Source organism: Drosophila navojoa, chromosome 4 (genome assembly GCF_054131105.1).
Source record: "Drosophila navojoa isolate 15081-1374.11 chromosome 4, UAZ_NAV_1.0, whole genome shotgun sequence".
NCBI classification, from domain to species: domain Eukaryota; kingdom Metazoa; phylum Arthropoda; class Insecta; order Diptera; family Drosophilidae; genus Drosophila; species Drosophila navojoa.
This window is the reverse complement of record NC_142892.1, coordinates 23,704,116-23,720,185: the sequence shown is the minus strand read 5'-3', so window position 1 is coordinate 23,720,185 and position 16,070 is coordinate 23,704,116. Positions and strand designations below refer to the sequence as shown.

Sequence of the window (16,070 nt, the reverse complement as noted above, 5' to 3'; positions counted from 1 at the left end):
ATTCAATTGAAATAATATTAATAACAATAGCTGGCTTTATAATCAAGTCTGTTGCATCAACATGGACTTCGAGTGGAAGCACGCCCCTCGATGACTAATCGCAGCTCAAATTTCCAGCTGCTATCTGCATGGAAACAGCTTTATGGCTTTATATGCTCTATACATATAGCAGAGTACAGTAACCGCATATTGTACGATCATTAAAACATAAAAAATAATTTATTTGCTTATTAAATTGTTTAATAAATATACAATATATAAAATTTCTGGTTAGTTTGCAAGGCATTTGCAAGGCCACTAAAAGTGTTCTCATGACAAAAAATAATAAAACACCAAAAAACTAGTACAAAACTCCGATTATCTGGTAGACAAACGAATTATCGCTCCACACATTTTTTAACTACGTAGAAAAATACATACACTGATAACGAGGTACATTAACACACTTTCTGTTAGTAGACACACAGAATACACGGACTTGACTTGGACATGTCGGTAGAAAATTAAAATTGATTCGTATTTTAAGGCACAACAGGCACTCTGTTAAATAGATATTACATATTAGTCTAGGGGCATTAACGTTGGACAATAGCGCCCAATAGAAAGGCTGATCTATTGGGCATATAACATTTACACATACATATACGTACACATACACATTATTAATTAATTCAAATCGAATTTTTTTAAGCATGCAAAATTTGTGCTTGGCACTTGTAGGACGAGGATGCCCGATGGATTCGATCATGCAATTCCATCTTATGACCAGCCGCCTGTCAGCTTGTGGAACATTTCCTCGTTCAGCGTCTGATTATTTTCTTTGGAGCGCATGGACATGAATATGTAGCCGCCAATGAACTCGTGCACCACTTTGCAGTCGGCGGACAGGCAAGAGAAGATAACGTTCTCGTCGTGGAATTGAATCATCATACACTTGACACCCCAGTTTACGTTCCAGGCTTTCATTGTGTTGTAGCGCCAGGTCATCAGATGATCGCCCGTATTCAAGTCCATGCGCATGATGCGGTTATGCGCCACGCCCAGCAGCTCCTCCTTTTTGTGGCCATCGAATTTGATGACAAAGAGAGTTACACCGAAGTCAGGCAGCGATTGCCACGCCTGAATGTACTTCAGCTTGGCCTCCATCAGCTGCAGCTGGCGCACATTGGCGTGCGCCTCCAGAATCCGCTGCACGGCCTTGCCGGACAGTTTGCGCAGCATTTTGGGCGACAGATAATCATTGGCGTCCACTGCGCGCGGATTGATATTCAAAGGCGCCGCCTGTGCCTGGGGTTTCTGCATTTGGAGCAGCGAGCGTATGCTGTTCACCTCGCTCTCGTAGCTGCTGTCGGCCAGCGAGCGTCCCTTGGCGGCCAGGCGGCAGGCGGCCATCCATTTGGCATATTGCTCCTCGTTCTCACAGCGCACCCAGTATTCAGTGTTGGGGCTTTTAGGTCCCGCTGGAACCTCGAGCCGTATGCCAAACTTGCCCTGGGCTAAATGCACATCGGGCGTCACCTCGCAGCCACGCAGGTTGATTGTGATGCTGGGGGCACCGCGACGCGTATCCTCTTGGGACTTGTAGAGATGCAGCTGCAGGTCGCGGTACGTGAAGAAGTAGCGCTTGTAGCCCCTCAAAGTGAATACCTGTGGCTTCAGGAAGCGCAAGTAGTCAGATAGCTCGGGGATTCGTGTTATGTTGCCAGCATCGCTGCCCGAGCTGGGGCCCTCCAGGGTGATTTGCAGCTCGTTCAGAGCCGAATCAATGTCGTCATCAGCGCCGTTCTCTTGGCTGGACGACTCAATGCCGGAATCCGTGCCGTGCGGATGCAGATCCGTTTGATGATTGATCTGAAATTGCAGCGCGGCAAACATCAATGTCTCCTCCTCGGTGCAGTCTAGCTCCTCATTAAGTATCGACCACTTGGCCTGCTCGTACAGCTGGTTGATGCGCACCTGATCGTACTTCGGATTCAGGTCAAAGAACGTATAGTACTTGAATCGCAGACAGAGCGTATCGAATTCGCGCACACCTTGCTCCATGATCGACAGCGAGGAGTCCAGCCAGCCGACGTTCATGCGGGCTTTCTGCACCAACGACTTGGGCCGCAAAAGGCGAGCGCGAACATCAGGACTGGGCGAGCGTGGGGAGACGGACAAGTTCTCCTGCAACTCACCAAAGATGGAGCCCGAGTCATAGGGGACGTAGCCATTGTGGCTGTTGTTGTGCCACCAGGTGCCAGTGGGCGAGCTGATGGGTGTGCCCGGTGCAGTGGTCGCACGTCGGGGCGTCGTTGCATACGGCGAGGCTGGAGCGCACAAAAGATTTCCGTTCCCATGTGACCTGTCCAAGCTACCATTGCTTCCATTATAGGCATTTGTGATGGGCACAAATGAGTTGGTGTCTGGCGCAGGATGCAAATAGGCGGTACCATTGGCCTCCGCAACGGGTATCATTTTTTGCGGTAGCTTGGAGAAGTTCTTCTTCAAATGCTCTGGCTCGAGAGGCTTGCAAAATGACAACTCTTCCGGATAGCGTATGTCCAGCTCCTTGCAAAGATTTACCACGGCGCCAAAGGTTTTGATTGAGAAATTGACACGACAATCCAAATAACGTAAATCAGGCATCTGGACACGCAGTGTCTTGTGCATAGGCGTGAAGTGTAGAAATGAATCGGATTGAACGCCAGCCTGGTCGAGGGTGGAGCGCGTGCGCGTTAGCCACATGTTTTTGGCTGGCCACCAGAGCGCATGATCGGACCAATCCTTGGGCATCTCCGGATCGACCAGCTGTAGCATGACGCCGCCTATATGCTGGTCACCGCGCACACGCAACGTTTTCTCCACCTGCAGATCTGTGATAAATATCCGCAGGTTCCAGGTCTTCTCGCCCACATGAATCATCGTGCCACTGTTTTCCTATTTTGGGCGTATTGCCAACACACATAAACGAGGCACAAGCACTAGCACTTGAGCGACTGGGCCAAAAGCTAGAAATGAATAGCAAGCAAATCATTTTATTATTTTTTTAAATCGCTCAATCGATGACGTAATCTACATATGTACATACGCTCTTTCTCTGCCTTCTATCCAATATGCGCGCTGCTTTTGCAATATATACATAAGCGAACGCGAATAGTTTCGCTGCTGGTGCCCTTATCTCGCCCAGATGTTTGCTTTGGATCGCACAGACAGCTACCAGCACTCGCTTAGCTACAGCTCCACTTTTAATGGAAGCTCACCTACTCAACGGGCCTCAATCGTTGATGTTATGCTTGTCGTTGTTAGTTCCCTCGTCGCAATAAGCGCCCAAGGTTATTGTTAGCGTTCTTTCCGAGAAGGTGGAGACGTCGTTGTCGTCCCACGGCACAACAAATACTAATGAATGCTGCAAAATTCCATACACATACGAGCGACTGCGACGGCGGCGGCTACGAGCGGAACAAAGCCAAAACGCCAGCAACTCTAAGCGAGATAGAGAGAGAAATTAATTCATAAATAAATCAGCACGAAGCAGCAACGACGCGACGTGATTTTGGTTGTTTTTTCTTACAACTTGTTTCTGCTAATGTGTATGATTTTCTTTGGCTTGTTTATTTGACTATATACAAATTATATTTGGCCATTCGTATTTGCCCAACTTCTATAATGCGACGTTTATTAGCGTAAATTTATTTTTAGAAGATTTTCACGTTCGTCATCAGCCTTCGTCTGTTGCTAGAGTCGAGCAAGTACTTGTTATCGATTGTAAATTTATTGAAGATCATGACGATAGTATTAATTACAGCAAATAACGTAGATTTCAATACGTTTACCAAAATTATTCACAAAATAAAATTCTAAATATGTATCTTCAAATAATTATCATATATTCCTTTTTATAATTTATTAGAAAGCTGAAATATACGTTGTCAACTTATATCGTGTCTAGATATATCGATAACATTCAACAACCCTGCGCGGACTTAGTCGCATAAATACATTTAACGAACTGACAGTAAGTAATTCTACAGTAAAGTGAGAAATTATAATTTTAAAAATTCAAACTTTATTATTAAATTTAACTTTGAAGGAGTACATTTATACAGATGTTAAGGTCCATGGCAACGACTGCCATTGACACTGCCAGGCACGCACACTTGCCAACGTACTCTGCCTTTCACACAGAATTCGTAAACAAACACAATGAAAGCTCCCGTTCAGCCCCAAAGCGCCAGTCGTTGCGGCGCTGTCTCTTAGAGCGCACGTACTGCAGGAATTGTCTCTCAGCTATCCGAACGCCGACTTGAGTACGCGCCCGTACGCTATCTCGCTCACACATACGTTGACAGTCAATACGAATACCTGTGAACGAGCGCGCTATTGCATGGGCGAGCGTGAGTGTGTGTGCCAGTGTATGTGAGCAGCCAGCTAGGAAAATTGTGCATGAAAAATCAGAAAAATCTTTCTTAAAAAGACGTGAAAATGCAAGCCATGAATCAAAGATAGCGTATACAGTCCAATCACATAATAAATATCAAACGTAGCACAAACAACTGAAACATCAGAAGTATATAGTGATATTTTAATTTTTCGACTTCGTATTGTGTGTTTATTTAACAGACGAAAAATCGATCCGAACGATGCAAATCAACACAAAATTATAAGTTTTTTTTGGAAATAGTAATGTAAAGATCATAAAAACATTTTTTACGTGTAAATTGATGTATACATTCGTGCATATGGTGTATATAATCAAAACGGCTAATTTCATTAGTAAAAGTTGGAAAATAGTGAGCGGTGGGGAAAAAGAAAGAGAGGTAGAAATAGAGCGAATTACGTTAATAGTTAAAAAAAACGCGCAACAGCCGCTGCAATACGAGAAAACAACAACGACAACAACAACAGCAACAACTATAGAAATAACAGCAACAGCAACAGCAACAGCGCTTAGTCATCCGTGTGAGTTACGCCAGCGCAGTTCCAGCTCTCTGGCAGCACACGGTGCGGGCCTATCTCTGTAGAGTGTAGAGTGTAGCGGCCCCAGGTTAAAGCGCTTGTGACTGACTGCTTGATGATAGCGATTGCATTGCACTACGCCTACGCTACGCCACGCTGTTGAGTCCAATAACAACAGTTATCGCAGTAACCTGTTGTGCGCGTTTGTAGTTCACCTTTCGTTGTCAAACAAACAGAACAGCAAGCAGCAAAACACACAAAAACAAAAACACCGCGAATCGGATTAAATACCAACACACGTACAGGCAGTGCACAAACAATAATATACATATATACTCGTATAACATAATAGACGACTAGAAAAAGTTTACACATTCAAATAGAGACCGGGACACACCTGTTTGCTGCATCCATTGTGCCGAAATAATAGTTACACATATATCTTGTTTCTTATTCAGTGAGCAAATATTGAATTGAATCGTTAAAATGTCGCGCTTAACTGAGGAAATGGTGATTGCCCGTGCCAAGCAATCGGACCTGGGTCTTATTAAAAAACTCAATTGCTGGTAAGTTAAACGAACTATTTGTTATTGGCTTTGGAGTGAAAGCCCAGCCCAGTGATCTCTGTCGAGATCTCTGCCAGATCTCTGCCCGCTTACCGCTTTCACTACACCAGTCGCACTCAGTCAGTCAGTCAGTCAGCCTGACTGACCCAAATCCCTCAATTGCCAGCAGCAACCAGTTTAACCCAAGTTGTCCACTTGCCTGCCTACCCGGCTGTCTGGCTGCCTATCTATGTCGGAGCAGGACGGCTCAAAACGTCTAAGAGCTTTGAAGCCTTTTACTGGTGCAGCTAGGAAAGCACTTGAAGGCTTTGCCTGCTGTGAGCACCAGCCATTCGAAACAGTTATTTTGCAAGTGCATCTTAGAGTTTATTAGCTTATAGCTAACTAAATAGTTTATAGAAAGAATCAGTGAGAGCATAGTAAACTACGTGTTTAAAGGATTTATAACTATATCTTTAGTTTAAGATAGAGTTGATAACATAACGTCCTACTTTGCTCTATTATAATGCATATATTACTATACTATATATTATATACTATATAAATCATAGTATAACATATTGTATCTGCACAACAGTATTAAAAATCATGTTTTATATTGTAATACTTACTATTACTACTACTATTACATATATATTTATTTATTTATTGTAAGAAAGCATTAAATCTGAGTAACAATTTTTAAGCCAGAGCGACAAGGGCCTTCAGTCAAATATACTATAGAAATAATAAACATCCAAATATATACCATAAATTAGAAAGATATTATTACATATCATATAAATATATTCATGAATTAAAAATCCCATTAATCAATAATAATCCTTATTTATTCCTTCAAAGTCACGCAATCTATAATCTTTCCGTATTTTGTTTCTTGTCTTTTTAGGGGCAGTGATCTCACCGATGTCAATATAATCAAGCGAATGCACGGTGTTGAAGTTTTGGCGCTTAGGTGAGTCAAACGATTCTTGAAATTGTATCCAATCGGACTCAGTTATAGATTAGAGGAGCGTTACGCTCATTTCCTGCACAGTGCCTTGATAGATTTTCAAATTCAATTAGGCGCTTGCCATGTTAGTCAAATCTTCACATTGTGGGTGGAAAAGTTAGAATGAGAAAAAAGTGAGAGAAGAGAGAGAGAGAGAGAGAAAGAGAGAAAGCTAATCTGGGTATAAGTTTGTATCTGTCAGATACTTGTGCTCAAATGATGTCATTCGCACAGCGAGAGGCAACGGCATCATCAACAGCCGCAAGCAAGCGAGAAAAAAACTATGGCACGCTCAAGCGCGTAATTAATGCAGAAAGCAACACCAACAACAATATAACAACAACAAAATATGGCATAACAAAAGTCGTGGGAGCACCAAAATTGGCAACAGCAACTTTAAGTCTGCGGGTCCAGTAAAGGCCCAACACATTCGCCCGGGCTATGTGCGTGGGGGCAAGGGCAACATTGGCTGCTACAAATAAATGCGAAATACGAGCTACGAGCTACAAGCTACGAGCTACGAACTACGAGATACAATAAGCTCGCACACAGATACCGCGGCACTTAACACAGATACTTGTGCTTGCATGTAGGTGATGATTATGCCAAGTATCTTGAAGTTTTCCTCTATTGCTTGCTGCTACCTTGTAGATTGCGGCCTTATAAGGCAAACATCAATGCTTTTGATTGTCAAGGTCGTTTCGATCGATTTGCATGCCAAACAGCCTGTCATATGGACAACATATTGTTGCAAAACAACAAACGCATGCCTGAACTCTTACAATGTATTTATTGGCTGTGCATCGCCTTATAAGAACCTAGCCAAGCAACGCGCAAAGCCTTAAACTTGTGTCGAGCAGATGGCGTTTTTGTCGGCGTGTAGGCAGGACATGCCATGAGAGCGCAGGACATTTGTGTCACATATTAAATACTATCAGAGCTCCTTAAGCTATAAACAGAACACACTTTAACGTTCCGGAATATTTTGAAATACATTATAATATAAGTTGCCTCTCTACTGCCTTTATATCTCAATAAAAACTATTCAATATTTAAAGGTCTTTAAGAGCTTTTTTAGTAACCTATTTTACCTTATCAAAAAACCGTTACCACACTCAATGGAGCACCGTATACAAATGAGTCAATAGATACGGCAATTCTTGGGGCACGCCATAGGCCCGACCCTGGGTAATAAATATCAACAGCCCCATTTGTGTCTGAATGGGCTCTCGTTGCATTTAAGTAGAAACCCCTTTTAGTTTTATGTCGCTGAGCAAAGGCTTAACATATTTTCTGTTATGCCCACTTTGTTTGCCATTTGTGGAGTTGAAAGTTGTTGCAGATTATTGAGCTGGCCAAGGCGAGGGTCGTGGGTTGTTGGCAGCTCAACTCCATAAATCCATAAATCAACTGTTTTGCCCCCACGTGGGTGTGGGGTGTGAGCATTATTTGTGTGCCGGGTTGCATGTTTAGATTTCTTTCTGCAAGAACAACACAGAAAGTTTCAGTCGAGAGTACCCGACTATTAGATACCTTTAAGCTCGCACAATCTGTGCTCGCGAACATATTGAATATAATTCAAAGACTGTAGTTCGATGAGGACTTAAATCGATCACATTGCAACAAAAATAAAGTAAGGCTAATTGTAGATTTTATTTAAGCCGGTATTGAAAATTTAACAAAGTAACTAACTTTATTTAGGGGTTTTCTAATACATAGCAATTCGATAGGGCTTTTGATTGATGACACTAAAAAGGGGCCTTTTTGAAACAAAACCAATATATGTGCACAATGAAATAAAAAGTCGGTAGATCTTACATGTTCTGAGATTGACACTTGACCAGATCAGTGGAACAAATATTAATTTGGTACAGGGTATCATAGGATGAACATAAAAATTTTGTATTGATTTGTATTGCGTGTTGTTGGCACTTGACTGGGCTCCGTTAATAGTTTGGCCCGCTCCACTTGAAATCCAAGTGGCAACCTTGAACGAAATTGATAACTCTCGCTAATGTGGCACTAACTATGCATATTAACTCAGTATTTCGTATTGTGGTTTCCCTTTTGCCTATGGTGTGCCACTTTCCGAGCCTATTAATAGTTGGTTGAAATCGCAGAGACTCCAAAATATGTCTTGCCATGGCAATGCACCCGTGTACCATTTACGATCCGCATAGGTATCGCATCTAAGTTTAGAAGCGTCTGCTGTGGTTTTATTTTTATATACATATACATTCTAGGTGCTGTGGCACCCATTGCTACCGAGGCCTCTGCAAAACACCAGAGAGCGAACATTCTTATCTTATCCAAAAAGAAAGATAGAAAAATCTGACTTCTACCGCATCGACAATTTTGTAGTAATTAACATTGAAAGAGCTGCGAGCTACGAGAGAGCTCTGACAATGAAAAATTACAAACTGACCTAGACGCCGGCTACCTAGCCAAGAGAGATGATGACTGGAACGCTATCAATGACGGTGGGGCGACGCTTCGTGCTGTGCTGTGGCTCAATATAATATGTTCTCTGAACAGCCTACAGTTAGGTAGCATTAAGAATGTCTCGAAGAAAGTTGAATTTGTGGAGTTATTGACCTCGCGCAGCAGCTGCTGCTGGGGCACCAAATCTTTTGTATCTTTTGTGTAGTCGACGTCTTTGCATAACTTTCATGTGATTCATGGCATTTAAGCGGAGCTTCCTTTGTCACTCGATATGGTACACTGAAATAAAAGAGGACACATAAATATTATTGAGATATAAACAGAAAATTTAATAGGATTAAAGGAGCTCAATAATATTGAATTTCATATTACGGGGCTAGCGAAAACCCTTCACAACAGAGTATATATTAATGTCCCATATGATGTTCCCAATAAAGGAATTTGATGTTACACAACAGTATGTATCGGGGTGTATTTGAGATTTATTATGAAATCTTAAATGAAATAAATTTCACTTTAATTTAGCGTATGACATAAATAATTTACATTAAATATCCAATTAAAAATAAAAGGAATTGAAGGTATATTTTAAATTTTGTTACATTCAATATAAATCCATCTATAGGATATCATATTTTCTATATGATGCGAAGAAGTAAAAATCAATTTACAAATATTTTCAATATTATTAGATTATTAATATTTAATATGCAAATCTCAATTCTTTGAACTTTAAATTTATTGTAGCGTCAACAAAATATCCACCTTGGCACCCTTCGAAGACTGCACAAAACTACAGGAGCTGTATTTACGTAAAAATAATATACAAAATATCAATGAAATTGGTTATCTACAAAACTTACCAGCGCTCAAATATCTCTGGCTAGAGGAGAATCCATGCTGCGAGAGGGCTGGGCCCAAGTAAGAATTACTCTATTATTACATACTTCTTGTATGTGAATATGAATACTAAATCGATATTTTTGTAGTTATCGCTCGATTGTGTTACGCGCCTTGCCCAACCTGAAGAAACTGGATAATGTGGAGGTGACTCCGGAGGAGGTCGAAGCAGCCATACGCAATAGCGGTCCTCAGCAGGCCGATGATGACGTCTATGAGGATGCGTATGAGCCAAAACAGCAGCAGCATCCACAACAGCAGCAGCAACTGCAGCGCTCCTCTCCTCAGCAGATACAGCAACAGCAACAGCAACAACAACAACAGCAACAGCAGCATCAACAGGGGTATCCACAGCAATCGCCGCAGCAGCAGCCACCGCAACTATCGCACAGGGGCAGTGCGAGTCCCTTAAAAGAGGTAACTAACCTCTCTTTCTGTCTTTGCCTATCTATCTGTCAGTTCATTCACACGCCCACGCCTGCTAATTAGGAATGTCATTGCTGCTCGTCAATTAACAAACTACATTTTTCTATCCTAATTACTAACAAGCCGCCACAGTTATCAAGCCCACTTGCTAATAACTCCGATGGAACGAATAACGGGGCGAATAATGTCAGCGATTTATATAGCAATCAATTGCAAAACTCAATGCCCCCAACACCCACAAAGGTAAATGAACGCAATGCGTTAGTTCAACCTGTTTATGACCTGTACTAATTGAGTGTCGCGGTTGAGAGGGAGGTGTTTAATAAGCGGAGTGTTTAAGGGAATGACCGATAGTAGTATTTATATTAGAACGTTTTTATTCACAATACCAAACTTGCGGAAAGAAAAAAAATGCAAACACGTTACCATATCGACATATATGTACATAAACATATCTTCAATTTAAAGGACTTGGAGATATTGGGAGCCGCTGTCCAAAATATAACACAACTAAACGCAACATTCGGGACTTGCCTTAGGAGACAAGATGTACAAGATATAATTTTATAACTAATGGGGATAGTTATCGACTTCTAATTTGCGCAGGCTTTGCAGGGACCTATAATTTGAGGTCCGTTTGTTTTATGTGTCATGAAAAACATAAGGGCGGACAGACGGATGGACGGATGGAGCTAATTGGACTTGTCCTGATCAATATAACTACTTAGCAGGGGCTGCTGCACCTCCTTCTGTCTGTTACATATCTAAAAAAAAAAAAAAAAAACAAACAAAAAATGGTACCTCATGTTCTTATTAAAATAGATGTGATAAAATATATGCGTAAAAACACCATTCACAGGCATTGCCCAAATTGGTTAAATATTATAGAAGAAACATGTCTTTATGATGTGTTGCTGTGTAGTAGACTAATCTATCTTTAAGAGCTAAACTTACCGAGGTTTACTAACATTAATATGTTTTCAGTCCAAGTGGAGAATTTAGTACTAGTACTAACAAATATTTGGCTTTCCATATTCTTTGATATTTCCCAGGAACCCGCACACCCGCCATCGCCCAAATATAACACCATTACTAAAGAGCAACGCACTTCCTTTCATCAATATGATGTAAGATCCTCTTACTACCAAGCAGCCAACCAAATCAGCCAACCATTTTAGCATTTATTTAATGAGAAATGATGAGCTTGTTGCCGGGCCTAGTCAACGTAGAGTTAGTTGGATTCTCTTTTATTTGCATTTTGTATACACTTGGGCGTGGACACGTCACACTTGAGGCCTCACCCGACGCCCATCGCCCGCCTCTCTTAGCCCTATTGGGCGGCGTGTTACGCGTGAACGAGTCACGCGATGTAGCAGTGGCATGGTTAAGGTTCCTCAGCTAGTCGACTAGTGGGACCCATTGTTAGGCGGGGGCTTGGGCTGGGCTGGGCCGGAGTTTCTAGGTTAAGTCGTGGCACAACAGCAGCATTTGACTTTGAGCGAACATCGCACGTCGAGCAGCTGAGGGAAACTAAGACCGAGACGAGACACATAATTACCGCAGAAGCAGCAAAACCAAAAGCTAACTGATAAAAATAGGTCATTATGTATTCAACAAGCAATGTTAGAAGTGCTGGAAATAAAAAGGGGTTTGGCCCCGTCCAGTAAAGAGACCCTCGGCACATTTTCGGAGATCCAATGTTTTTGTAGTGCTCGCAGTGCTTGGGAACAGCAACAAGCTCAGCATTTCGAGATCTAAAATGGTCTGGTATTGAAATGCCAGACAACACAACTAACGTCTTTTTTGTGCTCCTCTCTCATAAAAAAAATAAAACTAAAAACAAACACACCACGACACTAACCAACACAACAACGATTAGCATTCGCCGGGTTCTGACCAGGAGAGTCCGCATGTTGGCTACAGAGAGACGCGCCCAGCGCCCCTGCCACCCAGCATGTCGACGCACTCGATGAAGGTAAAAATCGCTATTAAAAGACAGCTGAATAGTTAACGAATGATGAAGTTGGGAAGTTGACTATTGTTGATCCTTTTTATTTATGGCATTCCTTTGCCTCTGATACAGGAATACTATCAGTCGGATAGGCCCAGCTATCCAGCGCACTATCGGCACAGTCAAACGGATTTGACTGAATGGGAGGAGCATCAACAGGCACCCCAAGTGCATCACAATCCCTATGGTAGCCAAGTGCAGCTGCACTATCCCCAGCGACGCAGCGCCGGTCCCGAAACGTCGGGAGAGCGGTACGCTTACAGGAATGGAAGTGCGCGAGAGAATGGAGGCGAATGGGACGTCGATGATCGGTCGAGACCTAGGTAAGCAGCCTGATAATCCAATCCGAGTCGTTCGGTTCTAATCAACATTTTCTACGATCCAGGCGACCCGAGGGTCGTTACAGTGATGCGGTTAGTACTGTTTCTGCCTCCGTACTGAATCATTTTGGGGGCTGTCATCGACGTCCCGTGAATCGAGTGAGTAGCCTCTTAAGATATCTCATTGAGATAGTCGACTAACGCAAGGTTTTTCTTTTGCTTTCGAAGAATTCGAATCTATTATCCGCTACTTTGTGCCTGGTCAAAGAGCTGGATTACGGCAGTCTGGAAGTTTTGGAGCACGCCGTGCGCTGTCGTATTGACGAACTGGCAGGGGAATGATGAAAACGTGTGTCTAATCGCATGTCGATTAGCTAATATACTTAAGGGTCCGCAAGATCCGCAAAGGGAACCACGTCAGAGGGACAGTTGGTAAATTTGATTTTAAAGACCAGAAAAAAAGACACTCAGTAACACGACTCGAAATTTTTTAACTTATCAATTTAATGAATTACAACAAATATTTAAACAATACTTGCCAATTGTAACTGTAATAATTGTTAACTTTTATAAGCATCGATAAGCTGCAACTTTTCTAAATGAAATATATGACATACGGGAGATATGTAACGTACGTAGAATATGCATATGATAATTAATACGAATTGTATAAACTAACCCAAGAATTTATACGCTCTCAACGTTCTATATGTACAACTAATTTGATCGTTATTCTAGTGCAATTAAGTTCTTAACTTGTTTTTGTTTTATTTTACACTTGACATTGCAGTTGTGTTAATGAATTAGCAAAGTAAGAAAACAAAGCACAGAGATTGGGATAACTAATGTACTAGCCACACTAGCCTTATTTTGTACTTAACAAGAAAAACATGTAACGTCTAAGGCGTCCAGCACAACAGAATACAATACAATCTTCCTTGTTTATTTTAATAAATTAGTTAAAATGTTTATCTCATGATAATAATAATTTATGGGCCGGACTTTTGAAGCTTGCCAAACCTTTGTTATTGAATAATTGTATACAACAATTTAACACCAATTCTTATACAAACTCGTCCACTTTAAGTCTATTTTCTTTTATAAAAATGCGTATGAAATTAAATAATAGTTATATTAACAAAACTAAATTAAATTTGTTTTATTACGTTTTATTAAACTGCTTCTTGAAAATTCTATGAGAAGCAGTAATTAACGCTAACGCACTGCTTGCTTTCTTTGTCTTTTACAAGCAGTTTAATATCTCGAAAGGTTTGTGTCTTTGCTGAATCCAGTTTTTAGCTCAGCACAAAAACGATACAGCACGTAAAATGTACATACATACATACATCAAAACATATCCAATGCAACCTATTTCGACAGTAACCATTTAGAACACAATCTAAATGATCTAAATTCTAAGGAATTACAAACTATGCTATCTTGCTATAATATATATGCATACATTTTATTACTTATTCCCAATTACCCTTTTGATTGCAAATAAAACACAAATATTTAGAGGGGCTTTACAACATATAACACATAATATATTTATATTTGACTTTTATGTAGGGGTGTTCTGTAGTACTGGGTATTTGTATTTGCTTTTCCTTTTTTTTTTTTTTTTGTCTGACAAGCTTTTTGTTACGGTTGTTTTACAGTTGCTGGAGTTTTGCCTAGCTTATATAGCGTTTTATAGTTTTTTAGTTATTTTAATGCTGCTATGTATATTTTTTAGTTAGATAATTTGTTATACATATCTGCTGTTGCTGATGTTACGCTCTGACAACAATTCTATGCCAATTACAAGAAACAAATCTTTTCGAATATTTTTTTATTATTTTGAGTAATTGATGATGATGTTTGTCTGTTAAATGTATTATTTTTGTTTTTATTATTATGTAATTTCTTCGGCCGTTCTCATTCAACGTCTAATACATATACATATACATAAAAGTTAAGTACAATCTTATGTACTTGAATATATTGAATATTTATGTTTTTTTTTTTTTCTATATTAACTTGCTACACATTGATATATTGAAGCTGCAGTAAATCTTAAACAAATGTGCTCTGAAAAATTGTAATTTAATTTTTTTTTTTTTTTCTAATTGTGCAATTACAAACATTTAGGAGGTGCCAGATTATAAATATAATATTTCTAACATTTATATATTATATATTTTTGAATCAGTGTAGCCAATGTGGTTTTTGAAAACTTTACACACTTAATACGTTCACTTTATTTAATATATATTTAATTATTGTCTGTCACAGCGTCGCGTTCGACACAACAACGTGTGCTAGCTTTTAAATATAAATAAATTATGGATGTTGTTTAATTTTGGCAATCTATGCTTAAGCTCTTAAGAAACTAATCGCGATAGATGTTTTTATCGCAATTGACGCATGTCTTCCAAAATGCTTGTTGTTGTTTGCTGAAATTGTCTTCTATTTCAAACAATGCGAAAAAATGTCTTCCAAACACTTTTTAGCATATACAATGTATATATATTTATATATTTATAGAATATTTGTATGATATATTTATAGAAATATATGTTATGCACATCGAGATATTTGCAATAAATACACTTATTTGATTTATGTCTTCTCCTTCATCATCTGCATCGAAAAACGTTAGAACGCTTTCCTCAATAAATGAGCCTCTGATTTGCAATCGCAACTCATTTTGTATAGACCAAGATATATATATATATATATATATATATATATATATATATATATATATATATATATATATATATATATATATATATCTATATATATATATATATATATATATATATATATAACATACACTATATATATGTATACATACACATATATGTATAATAATATATAAATAATTTTGTATACATATATGCATACATATATGCATATATATATATATATATATATATATATATATATATATATATATATATATATGTTTATATGGCTATATCTATATATATATTGGGTTCATATGGGCTGTTCAATAACCAACACTAAACTCTTGGTTAACATTTATAATTGCGACACGTAATTGATGCTGATATTGTTATATTTAGCCGAAATTATTATAATTAAAAAGATGTAATCAACTTTTCCTTCTGCCTTTGTAAAATTGATATGCTGATTCCATTAATGAAATAAAATTTTTATTATAATAGATTGGCTTTTTTTTTGATGTGTAAATAATTGGTTTACGACGATATGTTGTGTATTTTTGATATTAATTGGTTGTGATTTCTACGTTTATTTTCGTTTCGTTTCTTCACTTTTGCTGTCGTCTTCATGACGTACAACTAATCCTTAGGTTTGTATTTGTGCAGACACCGGCATCTAAACAGATATATCGGAGCTATAAGGACACAGATATAGATATAGATACCGCTGCCTCACTGGAAGCCCTTTTGTGATTTGTTGCTGTTTCTCTCCAACAAGCTGAGAACTTTAATTTTGAAGTTTTG

General features: G+C 39.5%; 2 protein-coding genes across 8 annotated transcripts; one reads left to right on the top strand and one right to left on the bottom strand.

Moving 5' to 3' along the window:
• Window positions 1–189: 189 nt before the first annotated feature.
• On the bottom strand, window positions 190–3,744 carry Fit1 (Fermitin 1). 2 transcript variants are annotated; one of them, XM_018101055.3, is made up of 3 exons: window positions 3,554–3,744; window positions 3,067–3,465; window positions 190–2,990 (listed from the first exon to the last, which is right to left on the bottom strand). In XM_018101055.3, exon 3 carries the CDS (start codon window positions 2,902–2,904, stop codon window positions 760–762), a length of 2,145 nt encoding a protein of 714 aa, XP_017956544.1. In that variant the 5' UTR covers window positions 2,905–2,990; window positions 3,067–3,465; window positions 3,554–3,744; the 3' UTR covers window positions 190–759. The 2 variants fall into 2 exon arrangements, with proteins under 2 accessions (XP_017956544.1, XP_017956545.1); XM_018101056.3 differs by having other exon boundaries at window positions 3,071–3,465.
• A 309-nt stretch (window positions 3,745–4,053) lies between these two features.
• On the top strand, window positions 4,054–13,249 carry LOC108651404 (uncharacterized). Of its 6 annotated transcripts, none has more exons than XM_089260416.1 (11): window positions 4,054–4,799; window positions 5,397–5,504; window positions 6,394–6,459; window positions 9,685–9,858; window positions 9,927–10,254; window positions 10,327–10,506; window positions 11,316–11,390; window positions 12,143–12,238; window positions 12,347–12,597; window positions 12,660–12,753; window positions 12,823–13,249. In XM_089260416.1, the coding sequence occupies exons 2-11, from the start codon at window positions 5,425–5,427 to the stop codon at window positions 12,934–12,936; spliced, it is 1,458 nt and encodes a 485-aa protein (XP_089116542.1). In that variant the 5' UTR covers window positions 4,054–4,799; window positions 5,397–5,424; the 3' UTR covers window positions 12,937–13,249. The 6 variants fall into 6 exon arrangements, with proteins under 6 accessions (XP_089116542.1, XP_017956551.1, XP_089116543.1 ...); XM_018101062.3 differs by having other exon boundaries at window positions 4,057–4,799; window positions 10,387–10,506; XM_089260418.1 differs by lacking the exon at window positions 10,327–10,506 and having other exon boundaries at window positions 4,060–4,799.
• Window positions 13,250–16,070: the final 2,821 nt, after the last annotated feature.